The sequence below is a fragment of the Cottoperca gobio genome, chromosome 14 (assembly GCF_900634415.1).
Source record: "Cottoperca gobio chromosome 14, fCotGob3.1, whole genome shotgun sequence".
NCBI classification, from domain to species: Eukaryota; Metazoa; Chordata; class Actinopteri; order Perciformes; family Bovichtidae; genus Cottoperca; species Cottoperca gobio.
In genome coordinates, this window is record NC_041368.1 from 3555735 (window position 1) to 3581566 (window position 25832).

The 25832-nt window shown below is 41.2% G+C and overlaps 1 protein-coding gene across 4 annotated transcripts in view; it reads left to right on the forward strand.

Moving 5' to 3' along the window:
* Nucleotides 1-25832, forward strand: part of dscama (Down syndrome cell adhesion molecule a) — a 91543-nt gene that overhangs the window by 18053 nt on the left and 47658 nt on the right. For all 4 annotated transcript variants that reach the window (XM_029448306.1, XM_029448309.1, XM_029448308.1 and 1 more), the window contains exons 2-3: nt 4008-4325; nt 4471-4620. In XM_029448306.1, the coding sequence (XP_029304166.1) occupies nt 4008-4325; nt 4471-4620 (468 nt within the window). The remainder of the gene's footprint in view (nt 1-4007; nt 4326-4470; nt 4621-25832) is intronic.

Below are 25832 nucleotides of genomic sequence, written 5' to 3' on the forward strand. Positions count from 1 at the left end.
GAGAAAACAACTGTCAAGCTGTTACTCTGTGTGTTTACACGTTCTTCATGTATCATTATGGGTAGAGGGAGGTTTAGAATGGGGCTTTTCGTGCCTGTGCTTCACTTGGCTTTTTTCACCACTAATTTCCTTTTTATATGTACTGCATTAATGCAGCTACGTTAAACATGTTTGCTTATCAAATGTGCCATTTTGTGGAAATGCGAATAATATATATATATATATATAAAGGTTAAAGCTCAGTATGGACCCATGCTTAGTCTTTGCAACATATTTTAAAGCAACCTGAAGATTCAAAACTGATGATTGATCAGTGTAAGAGTAGCCCGCTTAAAGCTGTCAAAGTAGTTTTAAATGCAGAGCAATTTGATCACAGAACAATAAAAGCTGAAGGTTATTATCTGCATGTCAACTACAGAACAGGATAGACATTTCACAATGTGCACACAAAATACAACCTCATACACAAGTATGTGTGTGTGTTTACAACTTTTAAGGTTACTCATTTATTGGTAAAGTGGTACCTCAATGTGTGACGATCAATGTTTTGAAGTAACTAATGTTCAGGTTTTAGCATGGACAAACTGGCAATCAATAAAAAGAAATCCCCCTGAACTGGCATGTGTCTTGGCTCCTCAGCCTCTTTTTACGTTCGCTTGGATAGAAACTACAGTCTGTAGCTGTCGACAACTACAACTGTTGGCCTTTCAACACCTCCAGGCCCTCAGAGTGCTGCATGTGTGAAGTGAGTGCAGCCAGAAATGTGTGGAAACATGTGTTCTCTATGGTGTTTGTTTGTCTTAACAGGTTGAACGACCAGTGGGTGGAAGTGGCCGGTGATTTGAGCGCGCTCATTAGGAATTTATGAAGCACTAAAATGTTTGGTCTCCGGGGAGGGGGGATTGGCAGCTGTCGCACAGGCGGGCTGGCGACAGGGAGGGAAAGCCCACATTAGAGAGAGTCTATGTCGGAAATTCTTACAGTTGTTGACAGTGGCTGTTCACACAACACAAATATCATTCTAAAATTAAAATGAGCATTTCTTTGTTTTTTTGCCCTGCAGATGTAACTGATTTCAATCGTATAATAAATAATAATAATAATAACAACAAAAATAATAATAATAATAATAATAATAAATAAACATAAAATACACAAAGGACTATAGAGGTACACGAAGCAATAAAACATGACAAAGACAATACAAATATACAACCATTGAATCCACATAAGTCACAATCAAATAGAACAGTAGCATAAATAAACTGTGTAAAGACGAGGTTCTTCATGTAAGAGCACGCTGCAGTAAAACATTGTATACAGTCCGTACTTTGTTTATCCGTGACATAATATTGTACGCTAACTATGGTAACGTTGTTCAGCTCGGCCAGCCACAATTTGTAGTCAGCAAGCATCAAACAAACATCTTTTTCTTAAGTGTGATTCCTCTAACTAGCCACATCGTTGTCATACCAATGTGCCATTATCCTTTTATGGCTTTATAAAGACATAATTCAATTAGATCTAAAACTGTAAAGCGCAAGATTCTGCTCACCGACCTCTCAGCTAATCTACCTTAATGATGACAGTACTACAGTAGCTTTACGTAGGGGCCCCTTGGTATGATCACCCTGAGAGGCGACTTATGGGCTGGTTCTGATTGTTTGAAGTGTGGTTGTATGTGGTACTTCTCCATAGAGCAGTGTGGGGGTGTGGTGCCTTGCTCAAGGGCCTCTCAGCAGTGCACAAGAGGTAAACTGGCACCTCTTCAGGTACCATCCAGTACTTGGTCCATTCTGGGATGAGAACTGATGACAGTCAGTTAACAAGCCAAGTCCCTACAGACTGAGCTACTTACCAAAAAAAGCAAAAGCAAAGTCCCACATTAACACAAAGACCAGCAACTCCTGTGTTCTGCCAGGTAAAATGACTCTTTTTTTCAATGGAGTCTGGTGGCTACACTGACTATAGATAAGTACCACCCCACAAATCCAAACAAAGCAATGGAGAGGAATTCCTACTTCAACTTTTACCCGTTGCAGTATGTAGACGTTAGGTCTGGTGCAGCGATGTTGCTGCATCATCTCAGTTATTAAGTCATACATTGATATCATTACTAACAGGATTGATGGAAAAAAAACTACGATAACAGCACACCTGTTGTTAAAGATGTTTGTATAGATATTTTGCACAGACAATACTTGCAATGCCAAAATGTGGTTTTACAATGACTGATCGTGGACTTTGACAACAATAATAGGTCCATTACTGTTGATGGATGTACTGGCACTTATGGGGATAGAGATTGATAAAGCTTTTATTTAGTTAGTAGATACAAAGAAACTATTGATTGTTACATGTCCATCAGAAAAGACTGTGCGGTCCCTTGTTTGTGCAGTTTGAAGGTTCTTACTATCTCCTCTTGAGGTGTAAAGACAATCACGATTGTGCAGAAGGCAGATAAAGATATTATCTACAACAATCGTAAAGAAAGAGTCTTTGAAACTGCACAGGTCTAGAAAGATGCTACAAACAGGGTTCTGCAGTTATCTCACATTATCACTGTTTATTTTCTCCACCACTCAAACAAGAAAAATAATAAATAAAAGGCAGTGCATGTATTGAACAAATCCTCCACTCTTCCTTGGGATGCAGCCAGTATACATCTCCTGGCTTCGTGCCAACAATGTGGATTGTCCATTACAGCAAAGAGTTGCATTGTCAGTTTTAATCCAGCGCAGTAACTTACTACAGGGAAAGTGCATCACATTACATTGACTTGCTTCATTAGTCAACATAACTTGGAAACATCCTCTGCTGCACACTGTGTAGATGAATATGACACAGTCACTGCATACCAGCTTTAAGGGCAATTTCTTTTGACAAAATCCAAATTGTGATTATGTAAACTGATTCTCAGTGAGTGACACCACAGCAACAATATAGTTGTTATAATGCAGGATTACCTATTTCAAGATGAAACCTTTTAGAGGCAACAGTTTTTAACTCAAAGTATAGATGCAAAATGAGTTTGTCAAGACGGTTGTTTGGCTGTGTGAAGGTAAACACAGAAACAGTGGAAATAAAACCTTGAGAATACCAAAATATCATGTGAAGATTGTTGCTGACACAGTATGACAGCACCTCCTATCATACATGTATATTAATGTTCAAGAGGATTATTTAAGATTAGATTATAATGAATCTTTCCTCCATACCTCTACCAAGAAATGCCTCCTTTGCTGGAGAATTAGCCCTGAAGCCACTGACAGCAAGAACACGCTGTTGGGTTGTGTTTGCCTTTAAGAACTTTCTGGTTGGTATGTATATGTGTGTGTGTTTTCTGTAGGCCGGATACATCTGCAGATTGTTTTGTGGATTCATTGATTAATAATTTTATTGTTGTAAACATTCAAAATATAGTTAAACCTTTCGAATGTCGTGTTTTGTTCAACCAACAGTCAACTACCACAAACTACTCAGTTTACAGTGAAACAGACAACATTACATACTTTCATGTTGGAATCTGAGAAGGTTTGGCATTTTTTCACAACTGAAACCATTAATCAATCATCAAAATAGGTTTCTTTTTCTGGGAATCCATTATTGGATAATTGGTCCCAGCTCTAGTGTTCTGTGGTGTTTTTTCACAGATGCATGTTTTAGAGGAAGGATGTGTCTACAGACATGTTGTGAAAGCGGGTCTGGCGCTCCACTGGCTATTTCACTATTTCTATTTCACATCCATTGCTGCTCCCACACAGCTTTGCTGCAATGTCTCTTCACAGACTAGAGAAAACACACTGCTGCAACCAGAGAAAACACACTTGGACTAAACCCAAAGAGAAGTAGAGATGCAGGAAAGCAGGATTCTGCCACATGTAATTGTTATTCTGTTTACCAATAGTGGGTACAGCTGGTTAGTTTGTTTGAAGACCTCTGCAAGTTTTGATAGGAGATTAAACAAAAGCTTGTCTAACATTTCTGTTTTTAATCTCTCCCTGCAGTTTTCTGTGAAGATCTACGTTCCAGCTTATATTTTGTCAATGCATCTGTGCAAGAGGTAGTGTTTGCCAGCACCACAGGGACATCGGTGCCCTGTCCCGCCGTAGGCGTGCCCCCTGTCTCGCTGCGCTGGTACCTGGTCACCAGCGAGGAGATCTATGATGTACCAGGGATCCGCCATGTGCACCCCAATGGCACCCTTCAGATCTTCCACATCCCCCCTTCCAGCTTCAGCAAACTCATCCACGACAACACCTACTATTGCACAGCGGAGAACCCCTCAGGGAGAATCAGGAGCCAAGATGTCCACATTAAGGCTGGTCAGTTTCTCTGCTCATGAATGTCTACACTTGTGCATCGTTACAATCCAAACAAACATGGTCCATTATGAGGAGTAGCTTGCCTTATCTAAGTATTAGCAGTTTTCCATCTTATACACAACACCTCTCTGTTCCCTCCTCCCAGTCCTACGAGAGCCCTACACTGTCCGGGTGGAGGACCAGAAAGCCATGAGAGGCAATGTGGCGGTCTTCAAGTGCATTATCCCTGCCTCAGTGGAGGCCTACATCACTGTTGTGTCCTGGGAGAAAGACACATTGTCAATCAACGCTGAAAGTAAGTTTTTCTTTACTACACTAACTACTGCATAATGTCTAAAAGTTCATGTGAACATATACGTATGGTAGTTTGAACTTGGCATCAGTGTTTAGTTACTGATGAGGATCTTTACCTCTTTGCTGAGCTGTGAGGAGCATTGTGACAGCAGAGGTGTGTGTGGTCTGAGCGAACTGTACAAATCTTCTGAAATGAACCTACACAAGCACTCTGTGTGTGTCTGTGTATCCACGTCTGTCTGACCCAATGACAGTGAGGTCCCGCTCCTCTTCTTCTGCCTGGTCTTCCACGAGAGCGCAGGCTGCCAGCCGTGTCACTTAGCCTCAGTGTATTGACCCATTTCTCTGGTTGATAGGAAGCACTGCAGCACTCCGATCATTCAAATCACTTAAATGGAACGCTCGCCTGCGTGATTGTTTCCCAGCCCTGGGGGGCAAATTCACTTTATGTGGGGCATTTAGCAAACTCAATAGACAAGGGTTAATGTCATTTTGCTTTTGGATGGAGGGCAAATGCTGGCTAGCGACGGCTTTTTTTGTTGACGTTTCACATTTGTCCGCTGAGGCGAAATTGCCCATGTTGAAATCTATAGCAATCTCTTAATTGTCCATAAATGGATTTGCTTCAAGCGTTTACAGATCTGGCTTTAGACAAGGATGGAACATGTTTAGGTTTTTCTCATTTTGAATACATCGTTGTGTTTGGAAAGAAAAAAAAGTTTCTTCACTGTCAAAACAAAGTGTTTATCTTGAGCCGTAAAAATCATCACATCTGTAGCCATCAGCCATGTAAACGCTGTCAGAACAATCATCCAGCCACTGCTCTTCTCCATGCTAAATAATGGATGACGGAAGCCTATGAATCCATGAGCAAATGGTCTTTATTCACGTCTCAGTGCACGCATCCTACTGACGCACCGTCCATTCCCCTCATCCTCTACTACACACATTTTAAGTGCATTATTTGAGTGTGTGTCCATGTTTGCGAGTCTATGTGCACACCAACTGACAGCTCAATGCAAGATGGCTTAACCCCTCATCTCAATGACCGAGCTTCGACATTTCAATTTTTTATGCTAAAAAATAATATCAACACTTGGACATTAGACAAAGAACTTTGTGAAATATAGCTTTTCTGTCTTTGCCATAAATAATTAATTTGGCTTTTCAGTTGGAAAGGTGTAGCGTGATGTGCCCGTCAGACAAGCCCTGCGTAACTCTCACTGGACCTTTTTGAGTTGTTGCAGGGTAGAATAACAAAGGGTCCTGGTGTCCATTAGAAAAGAATAGAACACTATGATGAAACATGCATTCAGGACATCCAATACAAATAACTGCTAGTAGTGCTTTTGTAGTGGGCTGGGGTTTGAACAGAACCACTGTATATCCACTTCATGCTCGTGATAAAGATTAAAAGATACGATAATATCTGCCAATGAGGCAGCACAGTTTTATTTTGTTGTTTCCTTTACGTTTGTTCCAAGAAACATTTCATCAAGTTGATTTGCTTTAGGAACAGAACTGAAGTATTTCACTGAACTGGACACATTTTTCTAATTTCCACCCACTCATACAGTACGCATCAACATAACTTGTTAATAAAGACGGATATTGTTTTGTATCCATTTTGTGCAGTAATTTAAACAAGGATTAGAGTAAACTCGTGTGAGCCATGACTATACAGCTGAACTGATTCTTGGATTTATGAATCACTTTGTCCAATGAAATTATTGTTTTAATTGTGAAAGAATACAATGTATGGTGTGGAGAAATGCCTGCTTTAAACAGTGAGCACTTTCTCTTCTCTTAACTATGAGAGCAGTTGTGTGTCACCTGTTTGTTTCTGTAGTCAACAATATACAATGCTGTGATGTGATTATCAAGACACATTGAGGGAATGCATCATTTCATAAGCTGCAAACTCTTTCAGTTATTGTTCGGTGAGCAGAGCCAAACAGGAACAAAGTGTGATTGTGATGCCTTTACTGCTTTAATGTCTTATAATCAGGCTCTTAAAGAAGGCTTATTATAGCACATAATCTTCCTATTTCCACCATTGTTTGGTGTAAACATGGTGCATGCGTCTAATCAAAAGCCCTGAGCACAGTAACACATTAATTTCCTGACACGGCTTAGTGAGGTGATGTCGCAGTTTAGCTATCGTTAGCTTGTATCAGTGGACATGTTGCTTTAATTTATTTTTGTTTATCTTCATCATATGTGGTAATGCAGTTAAACGCTCTGATTGATTTACCATGATGGTGTGCTCTTGTGGTTGTGGCGGACTCTTACACCCAAGACTTCACAGCAGACTGATAAGCAGGACATGTCAGACAAACATGAGTAAACATGGATGTGTGGTGTGTGTGGGTGTTTCACCAGGAAGATATTTGATAATCACCACAGAAAAAAATATATGTTATAAACCCTGCCTGGTGGAAATGTGTGTAATTCCTGAAGGCTTGCTTTTTGGGCTGTGATGTGATGGGCTGAGGCTGGCTGCGGCTGTGTTGCTGTGCAGGGACATTCCCCAGGTGCAGCCCGCGCTGCAGTCTCTGAGGAGGCCTTGTAGTCATTTGCCTTGGCCTGATGCTGCCTGCTCTGCATTCAGCACCAGTAGGGCTTAGAGGGGGCCTACCCCTCAGCACTACTGCAGAGACTCACACACACATACAAATACACACACACCCACGCAGGGGCTTCTTTTCATTCAGCACACGAGCTAAGCACAAGGGCCGTCGGCCATCACACAGATTCTCTTTGCTCTGCTCAGTCCTCCCTCATCTCTCTGCCGCCTTAATCTTTTCTTTTTTTTCTCATGCTCCCTCTGCTTCTATCACTATCTCATACACACGTACTGCATATGAACTGGTACATGGGTAAACACACCTTTAACGTCTATTTATTTCTTGGACAAGAACACTGAAGGAATAAATATATCTTATAATAACCCTCACCAGTGCTGCTGGGTTTGATAGCATGGCGAGACAGTCGTGTAAGGAGATTGCAGATTGCTCCAACACTTTCAGTCTGGCCATTTGCTGAGCCAGCTTGTGCATTTCCCAGTTTATTTCATGTTTGTTGACATTTGGGATGTGTGTTGGAGTTATTTCTGCTGCCAGTCTCGGTCCCTGCAGCCTTTGCTGAGAGGGAGAAGAGCCAGCCACACTATGTCAGTTTAATTGGCTGTGGATAATGGGCCCTTGAAGTAAATATCAAGAGTTACTATCAAAAGACTGCCGGACGTTATCGTGTGTTTCCACAGTGCCCACTGTTTCTCTTCCATTCCAAGGCAGCTACGAAGCGACTGGTAATGAGCCATACAAATGTTGCTTCTCGCTATGGACACATTCAGTCAACCCTGAGATGTCAGGTGCGTTTGGCCACATGTCTAAATAAATGTTTCATTAACATGTAATAGCAGCATGAGTGAAAATAAAGGGAGGTTATGTATGTATATTTAAATGATTTCCCTTCGTACTCCAATGTTTCAGTGTATTTTTAGAGGGATAGTGACTTTCCAGTATCACTGTTGCCCTACTGTAAACTATTGTCTCGAGGGTAGAATGGGATGTAATCTGCTTTAAACTGTGTGTTGCAGCCAAAGGTATTGCGGTATAATTGATGTATTTTGATGGGAGCAGCCTTGCAACTCGCTCGCTGTTGGTTTTGCCCTTTTCTTAGCATGCTATGTAGGAAGCGCAGCCATTGGCGCAGCACAACCTTGAGCTGGGGGCTGGGGTGGGTGGGTAATGGTTTTACTGGTCCCTCTGTGGTGGAGATGTAGAGGGAAAAGGAGGGGGAGAGAAGAGCGAGGTTTACTTACTCTCTCTCTCTCTCTCTCTCTCTCTCTCTCTCTCCATCCCTGCCTCGCTCTGTCGATAGGCAGGGTTGGGACTCTGACGTGTGACAGGCTGCATGTAGAGTCTTTTTCCAGCATTCGCCATTCTGTCTGCCCATGATTGGCTGGAGTATTGTTATTCACACAGAAAAATGGGTCAGGTGGCCTGTGGAGAATGAAGTGTTTGTATGGACGGACAGCACAAATACACACACACACGCACACAAGCATACCTACACATACATCCCACACAGAGCAGGATTATACTCTGCAGCAGAGCAGTGGTGGCAGATGAATAACAGATACATGAAACTGAATCCAGGTTAGCGTCTCTCGCGTTGAATCCACTGTGTCCTCTCACAAGCTGCAAGCAGCTTCTCTCCTCACACCCAGTGGCAGGGGCTTAGCGAGATAAATAAAGGGTTGCACTGACGGAAAAAAAACTGGGAAGAAAATCAATACCTGTGTGCATGAATCTGGCTGCAGCTGCCACACAGCATTATGGGAACATGACGGGTAGATAGATACACTTGGGCTGGGCAGGTTGCAGGCACCATGATACGCTTTAGAGTGAAAAGAACCCACACAAACCCACCGAGCCTCATGAAAACAATATCAAATTATCTTACTTAAAAAATGTAGCAATGAGTGCATAGATGGATATAAGTATTTATTATTTATAATGATTTATTTGCAAACCATTTTGTAAGGATGACTTCTACTGACTACTGATGTTTAATAGTAATTATTTTTATTAATAATGGTGTGGATTTGTCTTATACTCTTCATAAGGTTTACTCGACTAACGCTAAATATAATAAATATACTTTTCAAAAATGCATTACAAATTGCTTTACAAAAGAAGGTAAAATTAAGAAAATGGTCAAAGCAAACAACTATATAAAAATAAAATAAAAGGATATACTGCATTGTATTATTGCTGCAGTTAGTGTACATGTGTGAATTTCAGTGGAACAATTAAGTAATAATTATAACTGTCCAGCTCTTGACAAATAAAATATGAGTAGCTTTCTGGAAGCATAAAGGGTTATTTTACTTCAAGGCCTCCTTACATTGGAATCCAAACCGCTGTAGTAAATTCAGGAAAGTCTTGGTCGGTATGCTATCATGGTACCATGATTGTGTCATTCCTTACATTGCCTCATTACAATATTAAAACATTTTGCAGTTAAAATAACATGCTTAAGTGTCCAGCAGCACGGTAAATATCAGCATTACATTGTGCTCGTGTGCTCACCACAGCTCTCTCTTCACAGCCTGCTGTTCCAGTGATATTCATTAAATCGTCTGATGTCCTTTCTGTCTTTTTACTGCACTGGCGCTGCAATGATCGCACTCCCACCTCCGTACTGTTCTGTTTGCAAACCAATAACCGCAATTTGTTCTTTATTAAACTCTTGGGGCTGGGAACAATTAGGGTGTGAGAAGGAGGTGGTGTGTGTGTGTGTGTGTGTGTGTGTGTGTGTGTGTGTGTGTGTGTGTGTGTGTGTGTGTGTGTGTGTGTGTGTGTGTGTGTGTGTGTGTGTGTGTGTGTGAGTGTGCGTATATTTGAGCACAGGCAGGAGGAGGAGGGTCGGGGGTAGAGATACTAAACACTGCTTAATCTTTGATAAACAGTGAGGTCTCCTTTGTGTCGCTGCAGTCTGGCACATCTTCTGCAGGCTGCTCAGCGCTGTGCTGGCCTAGCTCATGGCTGCTTCCTCCGCGGCTCCCAGACCTGGAGGGAAGCCAGGTCATGCGTGGCTCCCTGCCAAGATACAGATTAGCTATAAGCGCAACATGAGCTAATCGTGGAAGGAGCCACCAATTAATTGGCACTTAGACATTCTGTGGACTGTATGGATTTGGGCCTTGATGTTATCAGTGGATCAAAGTTTAGCATATATGTCATTGGTGGTTCTTTATATTCACATGTCAAATATTGGAGAAAAAAAAAAAGATTTGTTGTTGCATGTATGACAAGTTGCAGGCTATAGTGCAAGGCTGGGGCAGGTTGTGTGTGCTTGGAAGCAACATGACATGGATGATGCATTCAGGCCTAAATATCTTTGGAATGCAAGTTGCGGTTTCGATGCAGAGACTATTATCTCACCCATTTCACAGCAAGTGATGGCGCACATGGCACAAGGAGGACCTCGAATACAGAACAGAGATAGTCATTTTAACATCCAGCTGTCATAATGGGACAGTGATTTTCAGGCATTTAACCAATCGCCTTGTGAATGTGAGATCACTGGAGAATGGCGGATAAAAAAAAATCTGAAATCAGACTCGGCGGTGGATGTGGCGGACAGCTAGATGAGAGTCAGTCACAGTGCTGTAGAAACGCCTGTGTTCTGGCCTGCTGAGTGCTATGTAATTGCTCTCTGTCAGCAATAAAAAAAAAAGAGAGGTGATTCCCCCCCCACACCTCTCCATCGCATCCATGTTCAACCCTGTTGTACTTTGACGTCAGAGAATTCTGAAAGAACAAAATGATTTGCAGGGAAAACCTTTGACTGGCAACAAAAGCTGCTCGAAATCCCAGCAACTTTGTCGGAACCTGCAGAGAGGCTGATGTGCATATAAACGTGTGTGCGTTTGTGTGTGTCTGTGTGTGTGGTGGGAAGAGAGACAGAGAGGGAAAGGAGAAGAGTGCATTGGTGTGTTGGTTTGTAGGAGGAGGAAAAGGGGGGGTTTGGCTGTGAATGGTTGCTCTTATCGCGTGCATGCAGCTGCTGCAGTGTCTTTGAGAGACAGAGGGGCTGTCCATGCATGCCACTCACTCTGCCAATTCACAGCCTCTCTCTCTCTCTCTCTCTCTCTCTCTCTCCCTACATCTATGTACACCTCTCTCTCTGTTTATATCAATTCAATTCAAATAGCTTTATTGGCATGAACAGAATGTGTTGTTGCCAAAGCATTTTACAGAAGATTCACATATTACATATTAAATACAGAGGTGTCCCTGTCTGTGCTGCAATTTACGGACATGTTAGCATTTGAATAAGTCATGGTTGTTTACCTGCAAAACCTCAGCAGGCCTCAAATGAGGCTTGTGCTATTATGATATCATCAGAGATTTTTTAATTTCCATTTCATTTTCAGTTAAATGCGATTGTTTTCTCGCCATAAAATCTCTTTAGTTGCAAGTAGGGTTGGAAAAATGTATTGCATAATAATTTAGATATTAGCAATTTAAAGCAACATTTGCACAGAAGTAAAGAATGAGGTACCAACCTTAGCTGTCCCACAAGTCATTCAGAAGATAATAGCAATAAAAAGATTCCTCCCCCTGCTCTGCGATGCTAATCAAAACCACAAATAATGAAGTGAATTAATTCAGTGGTGCGAGTATAAAGGTGACCTGTGGAAAAGATATTTCTAAGACGAGTCGCCATGGGAAATCACTTTGATAGATGGACGTCTCAGGCAGCTAGGGAAGTGATATCCCCAAACAATGTATGTTGCATGTGTTGCCCAGGTGCCCTGTCATGTATCGCTGCACTCCTGCAGCAGCATTTGTTCAAGCTGTGACGTGTAACCTTGACTCTGAATAAAAACGAGAGGAGGAGCAGATGGTGAGAAAAGATGATCAAGAATCAAGATCTGGAAAAAGCCTCATGCTTTTATTAAAGGTGATTTGAAGAAAGATTCATTTTTTGTTATCTCACATTATGGTAACTTAACTGATTGAACTTATAAACAAGAAATGTATGTTTTTATTTAGTTATTTAGATACATTATAATAGAATAGACAAAGATTATAATTAACTTTCTAAATAAACATTTTATTTAAATTTGAAAAGCAAATGTGTTACGTTGTCTAGGCTAAAAGACATTACAAAGCTGCATATTATCTAAAATGCATGATTCATCTGATTTATTAAACATAATTTCTTTTAATACTATTTTAGTAATGTATTAAAGAATGAAATCTTATTTTTTCTTTAAAAGAAATTCAACCTAAAACACATTAATAACAATTGTAGGGCTACTTATTACTTTTATTATTTAAATGCTAAATTTCAAATAATTATGCAATATTTCGTTCCAGATATATTTATATGTTTGAACTGAGTGGCTGGAAATAATTTCATTCTACATGCAAACTCCCGGCATTGAAAATATTAAAACAAAATGTTCTAATGCTCTTTCCAACCAACTCTTTACATTATTTTATCAAAGGTGAGGAAACCTAATTTTTTGGAAATGCTTGCATAATCCTTTAGTTCCACTCGCCAACTACAGAGAGAAATACAATACGGAGGGAGTCTGTGTGAAACTCATTCAGAGGACAAAGAAATTCAACTGATAAGTAAACGCATGAAGGTTCCTTTGCATAATCCGAGTTAATCCACAATGCAGAATACAGAATGAACTGTCTAAAAATATCTTTGACTGTCTTCCGAAAGCTAAGATTTTTTTTAAATAAACATGTTCGTTCTTTCTGCAGCCGTCAAAAAATAAGGTCACACTTAGACACTTACTGACAATTAAAGTGCAGATTTTAAATTCATTCAACATGTGTAAATATATTATGTTCGTGTATAAAGACAATTGAATATAATGTTTTTGTTTGTGTGGTTTGAGCAGCGATGAACCCCAAATAGATTTTTCTCTTGCATACAGTAAATAGTCATGTTGTTGCTGAGGGCCTGAGTTGATGCTGTGAGCTCCGCCTGATTGGCTGAAGCTCGCTATGACTCGTTGTGCGTTTGGCCAATACGGTTTGCTCGGGTTCCGCTCCTTTTTTATTTTTTTCCCCCCACCCTAAATAAATTGCCTGGAGAAATTGAACAAAAATTAGAGAAAGGGAGAGAGCCTTTCATCTAATTGAGAAGCTCATATTAGCTGTGGTGGGAAGATAAGCTCCTCTCTCTCAGCAGCTATTAAGCTCACTGTGTGTTAGCCAGTTTCTTCTTCTTTCCCTTTAGCTGGATTTTCTAAGCTATCACCTCTGTGCTCTCAGTGTTAGTGAGGTGCAGGTTTGAACTTAAACTGTACGTGTGTGTTTATCTTTGTGTGTCCCAGGTGTGTTGGACAAGCTGCAGCACACATGCACTGCACTGCAAAATGGAGACCAGATCATGTGACCTTGTGCAGCCATTTATACACACACACACACACACACACACGCACACACGCACGCACGCACACACACACACACACACACACACACAGTATACACTTTGTATCAGTATCAAATACACCGTGAGATGAAACTGCCTTTGACACATCCCTATATTTATGTAACCATAAAATATATTAAAACAAAGAGTTCTACCATACTGCCTTTTCTGAATAAAGAATTGGACGGGACTGTGAAAAATCTATTGAGTGTATAAATGTAACGTGTGCTGTCCTCAGCATGCTTGAGCAGGCAACATTCAGTAAGCATGTCATGCCTCAATTAATGTGTCCCAGCATATGTTCTAATTGACATTGTGGATAAATCTCTGCTTGGATTTATCTAGCGGCCTGATTCTTGGGGTGTAGACGTTCTTCCTGATTACATTGTGTCTTCTAGTGCCTTGATCCCTTTAGCCCCCAAACCACGATTACATTTCCACAATGTAATCCTGGTTGGGCAGCCTGGGGGTCACACTGCAGCCCCCAAATGTGTTGACTGTGATACTGTGGCACTATTGGAAGGGGAAAAAGCAATCAAGTGGTGGTTTACTGGCAATTTGTTAATCTTCTCTAAATAAGAGTGAGGAAAGAGGGGACCAGTAAAAGCTTTGCTCTGTCTAGGCTGCTGCTGTTGCTGCTGCTGCTGCTGCTGCTGCTGCTGCTGCTGCTGCTGCTGCTGCTGCTGCTGTTGCTGCTGCTGCTCTGGCTCACTGCTTCTTTCAGTCCAAGGCAGCCATTTTGTGTCCGTCAGTCTGTGTTACCAGAACAGTGCTGGCTCTTAGTTAACATTTGAAAGACGAGCTGATAAAAACATTCTCTTTTGATTCCTAACCAAGGCCCTTTTTTTTGAGCTTGGAAAGATAACTTTTATTTGTATTCATGTAGTGGAGGCCCTTTAAATATGTGTGGCTGAATGCTTGGGTTTGTTTAGGGGACATAGTTATTATTTGCTGTTTAAAACCAGCAAATAATACAATTAATTAGCATCCAGTGTATCCTATAAAGTTAGCTGCAATTTATATAATGTTACAGTATCAAGTCTGTACTTTCAGCTGGAGGGGAGAGGGTCCACCCTCCCCATCCACACACACACACACACACACACGCACACGCACACGCACACACACACACACACACACACACACACACACACACACACACACACACACACACACACACACACACACACAGCTATCCAGGAGGCAGGTGCACCGCTCATTAGCTACAATCCTTCTCCTGAAGCTCAAATAGTTCCCTATGTGTGTATGGAAATAGCGGCGCTGTCGTGTGCACATTGGGCTGAGCAAACAACGGGTCTGGTCTATGTAAGTGATCAGTCGGCCCATTCACAGAGGCCCCCGCTTCTTCCAGCCTTGTTTGCTCTGTGTTTTGTGGCTTTGACGTCTGGCAGATGGGCCATCAGGGATTATACCTACTAATGAAGAGGGAGCAGGGGTGGGTGGGGCTGAAGGTTTATTACAAGTTATGATGTGACCGAGCTACAGGTCCTCCACTCAGCTCATGGGACTGGATGTGTTTTAAGAATTCTGGTTTATATGTTAAGAGTTTATTTCTGCTCTACAGGCTGTTTACTGTATAGTGAATAGCTTCTGGGATTTTCAGATAAATGATTCATTTGCATATGGCAGCGTTAACACATATCAACATATCTTTTACACACAACATGGAAACACAAATGATTCTTAAGGTTTTGATACATGAGGTAAAGTTTCAGATCTTATTTTAGGTTAGCGGTCTATAATAATAGTTGTATTATACTACATTTTATACGTTCTTGGTCTACCTTGTATTTAATGTACTTATATATATTTCTTATGACATTATACATCCTATGTTAGTGCTTCTTTTTTAGGGGGTGGTCATTGAGGTTATGATGGGGTATGCCCTTCAGCGTAATTAAACAAGGCGTATGTCCAGACAGGATGGCTAATCCCTGACACCGCCACCCCCTATGCCCATACACGCACTAACGCACTAACGCACTAACACACTAACACCCCCCCCCCCCCCTTTAACATATGGAGATGGAAGGATTTAGTGCAGTGGAAGAAAATAAACGAGTTAAAGCAGCCAGCAGCTTAGATCGCACAATATTTGTTCCTGGATGACCCTTCTGTGAGTTTCTTAGAAGTGATGCACTCGTGGAGGAAAGCCTTTATTTCCTTCTTTCCGTCAGCAGCAAAATAACAACAAAAAAACACACTTTTGTTTTCCCACACTTTTTTTTACTTTGATTCAATTGTTCACAAGCACTTGATATGCACTAGTTTCAGTGATCAGGGAGAAGCACAGGCACAGAAGTGTTTTTAAGATGTCCATGACCCCACCTGAAAGCCCCAGCCTGACGCCGACAGGCTCCTCGTGTGACCCCAGCAACACGCTCCACCCCAGATTCAGCACAAATCTTGTTAAATAGGATTAAGCTGGCTACCTGCCATTCAGTGGCTTGGACAGGACTTCTTATCTCCTGTCTTCAGATTGCTGCCAGGAACAACATAATGCACAGCGACCTACATTAAACAATGCCGCATGCAGGTTTTATGCTGGGCCTGTATCTTAGGCATTGTCTTCCCGATGCTGATTTCCATGGCTAACTGCAGGTTACTAGGTCAATTACGTGGCTAATAGGGATCTCATGACGGGCCTCATGCGAAAAGGAATTCAGGCTCAAGCCAATTAAATGCTTTGATGCCGGCCATGGCCAGTCATGTGTATAGTACTGTGTGTGAGTGTATGTGTGTGGACATGGGCCTGTCTTCTATAGATAGATAGATAGATAGATACTTTATTTATCCCGAGGGAAATTCAGGAAATTCATTATAGGTTATTGTCTAAGCAAGCAAATGTGTTGCATGTATACTTTGTAAAGCATACCTTCATTCCCTGTCCTTGCACTCTCCCCCTTACTCTAATACACAACGTTTGTGTATGTATTTAGAAGGACGGGGCGCTGATAGATACTAGAGAGAGCAGCAGAGTCCACGTCTTCCAAAGAACATGTGACCTGTCTCGAGCACCCTCCCATACTCTCCCTCGAAGCAGGGACACCAATTCAGCAGCATAAGAGGCTTTGCGGCTAAATCCCTAGTTGATCTTCATAAAGTTTATGTCTTACAATTACGTACAGATGGTTTGCAGCTGGTTGTAAGGCTAGTAAATAACTTGGGCCTCTATTTTCGCCAGGGATTTGGTGGGGTAATCCTTCTCTCTGACAGTTTACCAGATTCAAATCAGTACGGGCTTTGCTTTCCTTCCTCCACTTCTTCAACCATTTTTCTCTCCTCCTGCCCCCCTCATTCCATCAAAAGCTCCTTATCCTCATTTGAATATGTAATCATTTGGTGGAAGCACCCACATGACATGACTGTGTCTAAGAACAGGGACGTAGTTGATGCAATCACTCGATTACCCCTTAAAACCCCTTTCAATCTGAAAAGTCCATTGTGAATGTTGGAATCAGAAGTTTAAGGGACTATGTTGAGAAAGAAAATGATGCAGCAGATGCCGAACGGGATCCAATAAAATAAACTGAATGTTCTTACTAAAACATATATTACATTTACTCCATTCTTCTAAATGTGGTCTATAAAACCAACTCTTTTTATTTCATTTATGACATTCCTTCCTGCAAACGTTTTGTGGCTGAGAGTTAGTTAGTCTTATTAACAGGTGGGCTGTCACTGTTCCAGCTGACTATCTAATTCTGCCAGAAGCCCCCATTAACAGAAACCAAAATGGATCACTTACAATGATGTTTTTAGTTACCCGGTGTTTAGAATAATAAATGTAAATGGTTTCATTAAGTGGTTACAGGTTTATTGTAATAGATTGTAAGAGCCTTGGGTTGCGGTGTATCGCTGATAATAGTGTGTAAATGGCTCGTCTTCAAGTACCGTATGCTCCTACTTTGAGCGCTGATGTCAAAAGTACACAAGGACATGATCAGTATTGTTTAGTCCACCAGAGTTCCACCACATCGTCAGAGCTCATATAATGCATGTTATGTGCATAGAGGACCCCTGTTAAGCAGATCTCTCTCCTGGGACGGCCCCAGAGGAAGGCAAACCCTAATGAGGACATAGTTACATCCTGAGAGAGCTGTGATCATCGGATGGTAAAAAGCAAACACTCCCTCGGAAACAGCTTGACCCTTCTACTCTTTGTTTTCCCATCCTGCCATTCCTATTATTCAAATATATTTATATATTTATATCGTTATTTATCTGCTGTTAGTGGAAGACGCCAGCACAGCAACAGCTCATCTGCATAAGACAGTAGCTAACTGCCCCTAGTAGCGCCTCGGGATACGAACAGATGGGAGTGTTTAGCAACCTAACCCACCTACCCCTCCCACCCAACACACACACACAGACACACATACACACACACGTACCAGAACCCACACACACCTCCTCCACCTCTTTTTCCCCACCTCTCACCTACCCTTTCTCTCCCTGAGCACCCCTACCACTCGCTACCCCCGCCAAGTGTTCAGTTAACCTGTCAGTTCTCATTGCCCAAAATTCAAGATGCCATATGCTTTGCTCTGACTTCTAACCCTCCACCGCTGCTCTTCCCTGTCTCCTTCATGGTGACATGAAAGTCCCCCTTGAAACATGAGGAAGTCTCTCCTCTGCTGTTTGATTCAGAACGGCTGGCTGAGATCACAGCGATTGCAGGCGTAGCTTGTCTTGTATAATAAAAGCAGTCACTTAGCGTTACACGACACAGTAGGAGCACATTTACCACAGCAGCCTCGGTGAGACTTTTGATGATCTACCTGGGTAATACAACAAATAACTTATGATGTGCCATCCTCACTTTGTAATGTGCTGCGTAGTGAAAAGGAGATGTGTGCAACCTCTAACACAGAGCCCATGTGGTCTCATCAGCTGGAAGATTGACTGATAAAGCCGTGCAGCCCAGAAGCCTGTCCTATGTTATAATCTCTAATAACAGCCTCTTCTGTGAGCCTTCGCTGCCCTGTTCAGTGAATTCCAGGCCTTGTGCCCTTGCACAGAGGGCAGCTCCCAGCAGGCCTGGCCATAGTGACAGTTTGTTGTTGTTTATAAGGTCATCCCCACCATAGGGGGCAGCATATTCATTACACCCACCCCATGGCTCTGTTTGTCTCTGGCAGTCTGTTTCTCTATGGGCTCCTGTCATAAGGTCAGAGGCTACGTACTATCATCCTCCTCTTGTCTTCACAACAGGCCAGCAAAGTCATAATGCCTCTGGAAAGAGTTAAAAGGTTAATAGCCTTTATTTAAGCACAAATGGCAAGTTTACGTGATAAACGTACGGGGTAAAATGAGTAACGATCAAATTGATTCCTGCATGCAGAGGTAGCAAGCTTTGGGTAGATTATTGAAATTAAATGAATTGACTACTATTTTGACAATTAATGAATCATTTGAAGTGACAATATTTAACTTTTGAAGGAGGAAATAACACATTCATCTTCTGGAAAATGAAAAGTTTCAGTACAGCCTTAGTTGGTCTGGTATGACAAGTAACTTATCGTGGATACTATTAGCCAATGCCAGCAAAGTTTAGGTAGATATTTCTGTGTACATGAAATTACTGAGCCAGTTTGGGGACGTGATGTTTCTTTACTTGATTACGACTTTGTTTGCTTAACAGCAGCCACTAATAATGTATATGTATAACTGCTAGCATAGTTTAACAGTAGCACAAGTAGTCAATAGTCATCAAGTCAGTGACTCAATGAGCTGCTGGTTGTACCAGACTAAACACTGTACTGGGTTTAATTGCTGGAGAAAGAATGTGTTATTTCTTCTTTCCAAAGCTACACAGTATCGCTTTAAGTTATTTATCAAGCAACAATGCGAAACGTTGTCTGGGTCCGGCCTCTCAGATGTGAGAATCTGCTGCTTGTCCTCGTCTTAACATTGTAGTTAACTTAACATCTTTGGCTTTTGGACTATAAGATATTTGTTGAGGCCAATGTAAAAATATATTTACCATGTTTTTGTAGGTTTTATAGAAAAAACAATGAATCAATCAATTGAGAAAGTAATCAGCAGATGAATCCAATTAAAGAAACTGAATACAATTGAATTCAAATAATTTACAATCAACTCAAAAAGTGTGAAGTATATTAGGTACATTTTAAAGCTCAAATCCAGCCGTTCCCAACAATTTACATTTATTAATGGTACAATTCAATTGGAGAATCTCCTGCTACAGACTGGAGCGTGTAGTGTTCTGATGGAGACACACAGAGAGTAAGGAAGTGTCTGGCAGTGGGAGCAGGTTGTTAGGAGGAATCACTGACAGTCCACAGCGACCATTCAGAACACAGCTCCTTTTGTTTCTGCCTCCCTTTCTTCTGCCGGGGTCTCTGTGCGCAGTAACCCACTGACACCTCCCTCTGATCTGCCTCCTCCACCCCAACCCCCCGACACCACTACCCCCTCTCTCTCTCTCTCTCCCCCCTATGCATATGCCATTGCCTAAGAGTCACTCTCCTGGTTGCCACAGTAACCAGCTCACCTCTCTCTCTCTCTCTCTCTCTCTCTCTCTCTCTCTCTCTCTCGTCTTCTCTCTCTCTCTCGTCTTCTCTCTCTCTCACAATGCACAATGCACCTAAACAGGAGAATCTGTCTCAGCCTGTCAGAGACAGAGACAAGAAGAATTGGGGGAGGCATATTTCCGAAAGATTATTGCACAACTGTCTTTCTTTCTACAATTCTTAACTAAGCATGCACCACAGAGCAGACAAGGCAATACAAAGAAGGACCAATCAAACAGGAGCGAATAAAGACAGAAAATAAAAGAGGATTCTGAACAAGAATATTGCCTGACCACATGTGCACAAGCCAAGCAGTCCTAGAATGACAAGCTTCTTTTCTCTTACAGCACCACCACTGCTAACCAGCCTCCTCCACCTGCTCCAGCCATATTTCCCCATCCCCCTCCTCTATATCAGTCCTCCCACCTCCTTCACCCCCCTCTCCTCTGCCTTGTCGTCTGTGAGTGGCACTCAGGTGGTGGTGGTGTTAGAGAGTCTGCCCATACAGCGTCATCCCTTAGACAAGTCATTCATCACCTGAGTGCTCTGTCTATCTGTCTGTCTGTCTGTCTGTCTGTCTGTCTGTCTGTCTGTCTGTGACCATCTCTCTGTCTCTAAATGTGCCCAATTACACTCTCATTACCTCCTAATTACCCTGAACACAACAGCAACTGGTTGCACGATGACAAAGAGAGCAGAATGTAAATCAGATACATTCGTTCTGACATTATTTGTAGGGACTTCTTCTGCACTGGGTAGTGGCATGTTAAATGCTCCCCTGGTGATGGTGGTAATTTAGAGCAATATGGTAATAGAGGTGCTGATGGCTATTTCTGCTCTCACTAGAGCCTGTTTGTGTCTTCTTCTTTTTTGCATCACAGTTGATACATTAAATACATCAGCTCAGTGATCATTGATTATCACTTTTCAGATCAAGCATCATAAATTAGAGCATCATTGGCTCATGCTGTTTAATTTATATTAGCTAGATAAGATTAGCAGGGCACACATGCTGTTAAAGGCACAATCTGTGGTCTGCTACCCCTGCCAAGCGAAGGAATCTTCTCAACTGATCACTGTTTGTTTTATTGTATTAATTATATTACATGTCAAATAAATATATACAAAGAACTAACCAGGAAACATATAGTATGTCCACCTAATGATGTGTCTTTTTGTCCTTTCAAATAAGATTTGCCCTACAACTTAGAGTTTACCTGTCTGCAAGAAAGGACATGTTTCTGTGTTTCATTGAAAAGTCCATCACATCTCGAATGATATATATTCCTTTGGTGTGCGTGTGAGACTTAAGATGTGCAGATTTTCCCTCTTTTTCCAGAAAGTCTTACAAATGAAACAACAACATATCTGTCTTTAAGACTAACACATATAAGACTTTTGTTATCTGACGGCAGGACCACATCATTTGTGTTATAAATCGCTTTTTGCATATAATTATAGTTTTCTGATAAAACTGTAAAAAAATAGACAGTAATTGAACATGGTTATCCTTTTAGTTTCACAGCTGCACCTGCCTATGCCTGTGTGTTTCTCTCTCTTTGACTACCTCAGTGCATGTTCCTGTTGTCTCAGAAGGATTCTTGATTTGGTCATGTTTCTTTCTGAATACGCTGATTTGAAAGGTTTTCACTAAAGAAAGTTCAGCCATTCTGCCCACACACCAATGCTTTAATTAGACAGTTGATCTTCTGCCAGACACGATTCTTCCCCTTGATGAAGGCTGCACACCTTAATGGCTCTGACAAAAGTAGCCATGGAAGATTCCCTTGCTGCTGGGAGCAGTTATCCTTCATCTTCTCCCATTGGTTCCACCTTTTTCTTTCTGGATCAAAAACAAACACAGGGGTCCCAAGCCTTTGACTGAACTGAAACAGACTCCAACGGATCGGTCAGATGAATGTTTCTGTTGCGTTCCATAAACAACCAGTGATATGGTCAGCTGGTCGTCATGGACTCAATGACGTCCTCATCTTATGGAAATAGAAGAGAACAGATTGGAAAGGTATCCCAACTGAATGAGCTCCTCATCAAAGTCCCTTCCTAGTCTTCATCATCTTTAATGTGACCAAATATCTAGAACACCAATGACACTCCCCTCAGCTGCACCTTCTTGCTGCGTGCAAATTATTACATTTTAGTACTCTAACACACATGCACTTAAGATGGTGAACATGGCAGACATTATGCGTTCTCAGCATCTTAGCATTGTCATTGAGAGCATGTCAGTATGCTGACCTAAGCATTCAGCTGAAGGATTCCAGCTTAGTTCATCATATTATAACAAACTATGAATATGATAAACTGAGAAGCTTACTTCATTCCATTATATTATGATTTGTTACCTGTGGCTGAATTTTGCATTTTTCTTAACCTAAAGTAAAACACTTTTCCGCTGCTGTGCTTCCTTGTGTGTGTAACAAGTGTATGCGTGCCCTGTTAAGGCGCATCTTTATATCTGAATAATGCGCTCTTTAATTAGTATGAAAATACTGAACCTTTGATTCACTGGCACAATCTCTTTCTGTCAGTCGTGTCTTCGCCCTGGGTGCAGGATAGGGCCCTTAGTATTATGAAAGAACAATGTAGCACCGGAGTGATCACACTGGTTTATGTCAAAAACATTGGTCCAAGATATCAATTCATTCTGTTAAACAGTGATCATTCTCTTGATTGTCCATCCATCCTTCCGTCCCTCCAGTCTCCACCCAAGCAGGCTGGTGTCTGTCTGGTGTTTATGGGCTTCATCAGCAGCCAGGTTGTTTAACGAGGGCAGGGGGACAGTGTGGCACTAATTGCTGTATGTGATTTATACCAGGCTGGGACCAGGCAGGAACGCAGGCAGATGATGGTTCTCTGAGAGCAGCTGCTTTGCCCAATATTTACTTAACCCTCCTTTGGCGGGCTTGGCACTAGTGCCACTGACGATGGGTCTGTGGGGAGTCATTTCCCTGCTTAGTATTATGTATAGCAGCAGGGTTGGGGCCATGTTTGGGGACAGGCTCAACGTGGGATTGTGTGCCGTATGGGAAGGTAGATTGGAGCAATTAGAGGGAAGAATGTGATTGGTCTCCTGACAATTTGGCTATCCAGGAGGAATTGCTGCTCGGTGATGTAATCACAAACTATTTTCAAAATAATAAGATTAATTTTTTTACAAATGTCATGTTGGTTTTTGGTAACTGGGTTCCCACAATTAACCAAATACTAAATACATAACAACATCGAACAGAAATATGCAACAACAATATCTCTACACAATTGTTTTTCTGCATGGATGAAGAGAGGAGCCCTTAATTGTGATTAGTAGCGCTTTGAGTGGGGTACTATATTGAGCAGCATGATTTGTACAGTGCTCACTCTTCTGTCATGTGTTAGCAGTGATAGACACTTCCATCCCACGCCTGTCTGCCTGGCTCATCTGGAGTGATAGTCTGACATTGTGGGGTTTGCATTCGCAACTCAATTAGTCACACCTCAGATAAATTAGCAGTAAAAGGTGCAAAAGTATGCTGCCGTAAAAGATCAGTTCATGATCTTAAATATTATCTAAATATTGACAGCTTGATGATGCAGTTACACTGAATGGGGAAACAAACACTGGAGCACGTCCATGAACTGCCACATGCAAGACCAAGAAGAAGACATGGAAGGAAGAAATTGGTGGGAAAGAAAAAAGGAGGGGAGCCTGATTCTGTCTCCACAGCAACATTGATTGATATTCTTCAGGTGGAGCAGCTGTCAGGCGGCCTAACCACTGCAAGCTAATGCTCTGCGGGGAGAGAGTGAGGGGGGAGGAGGGAAGGGAGACACCGAGGAGAAGGCAAGCAATGAAAAGCAAGGAGACAGAGTGGACAGTGACAAAGAAGGAGATGCAATTGAAAAGCCATGATAGAAAGGGGAGGAGAGATGTTTCTTATTGTGATTTTGGTCCTTTATAATAAAGGTGGAGGCTGCTGTGAGAATTTGATTACATGGTAGTAGAGTCATCCTGTAAACGAGGGGTGTGTCTCCATTCTCTCCTCGGGAGATGCACAGTGTCAAACACTGATGTGAGTCAGCTCATATGCTATCAGAGGCTTTCCTCTCTTAACTTGTGCTTTATAAGATGTAGTTTATTTAATTGCGTATTTGATGCATTCTTGTACGATATCACTCTCCCGAAGCCCTTCCTCTAAATGTACTGTATTGTGAATTTCTTTATTAGATGCCACTCAATTGTTTCAAGTTTGTGTCATTGTTTTGAAAGGAAAATAACCAAAGATTCCTCACTTTTTGTTTGTCCAAAACCTATTGGGGTCTGAATCTGCCTTAAAAATCGTTCAAACACTAATGTGCACCAGATATCAGTGCTCCAGGGTGAGTCTGCAGGTTCCTCTAAATATGCATAGCTTGGCCATAACTCTCCGGCTACCAAATGAATGTAGGTCCTTCTAATCTCATTGTCACACATTGTGAATCCTTTACAAGGACGTTAGTCAAAAGTCAGTCTTGCTGAGAGAGCAGTATCTACTCACAGGCCTCAATATTGTCTCTGTGCTCATGGAGAACACATTTTATTTGTGAATAATCTCAGGCTCTCTCGCTTTGCATCTTTTTCTGAGTATATCAGTTTAGTTAAATAATCTTATACAGACAACTACAGGAGAGTTATACAGAGAGCACATTTACACTGCGATGCACTAAATCATTTTGTGGCCTTTATTCCAGCTTTCTATTGATAAATTATTCAGTTTTACCACTGTAAATATTTCATATTTTTGAAGTGTTGGCCAGTCAGAAATGACCAAAAGGCGTTAAATAATAATAATAATAATAATAATAATAATAATAATAATAATAATAATAATAATAATAATAATAATAATAATAATTATTATTATTATTATTATTAGTATTAGTATTATTACTACTATTTTAAGGGGTTGGTGATTTTTAAGCATCTATGTGTGAGGTTTGCATTTATCATGATTTATAATTGTAGGTACATTAAATGACATTTACTCAAGTACTTTAAACAATTACAGTTCTGAGGTACTTGTACTTTGTACTGTTTATTCCACTATTTGTCAGCTTTAGTTACTTTGCAGATTAAGATTGAAAAAAATCTAAAGTGAGTTTATAAAATGTAATGCGTTGTTATGCAGTAAATGAAACCACCCAACAGTAGATAACACAGCTAGAATCAGCTCCACCTCGCTCAGCTACAACAATAAAATGCAGCTTTCATGTTAATATATCAGTAATAAAAACAGTCAGTTTATTATACAATGTAACTGAGTGGCCTCCATAGTGACAATGCATGACTTTAAAGCAGGACATTTACTTGTAATAGATTACATTTACCAGCATTTCTTTGGGTCGTCGCTGCTGTTCTGCCTGGAACGCCGCCTACATTTTATTTAATTTCACTGCATTATATGATGAATAGTGCACACATTACATTTCATTTGAAATTACATTTTTAATAGTAATGTTTAGACAATATTTAATAGCTACTCTACGTTATTCTGTTTTTACTTTTTTATTTTACTGCTGTATTATTAATATCTTTATAATAATTATATTATTATTAATAATATAATATCAATATACAAAAATTGCTGATTTTTGTGAGTTAGGGAGAACATTTCTAAACTTTGTGAAACGATGTGGACGACAAATT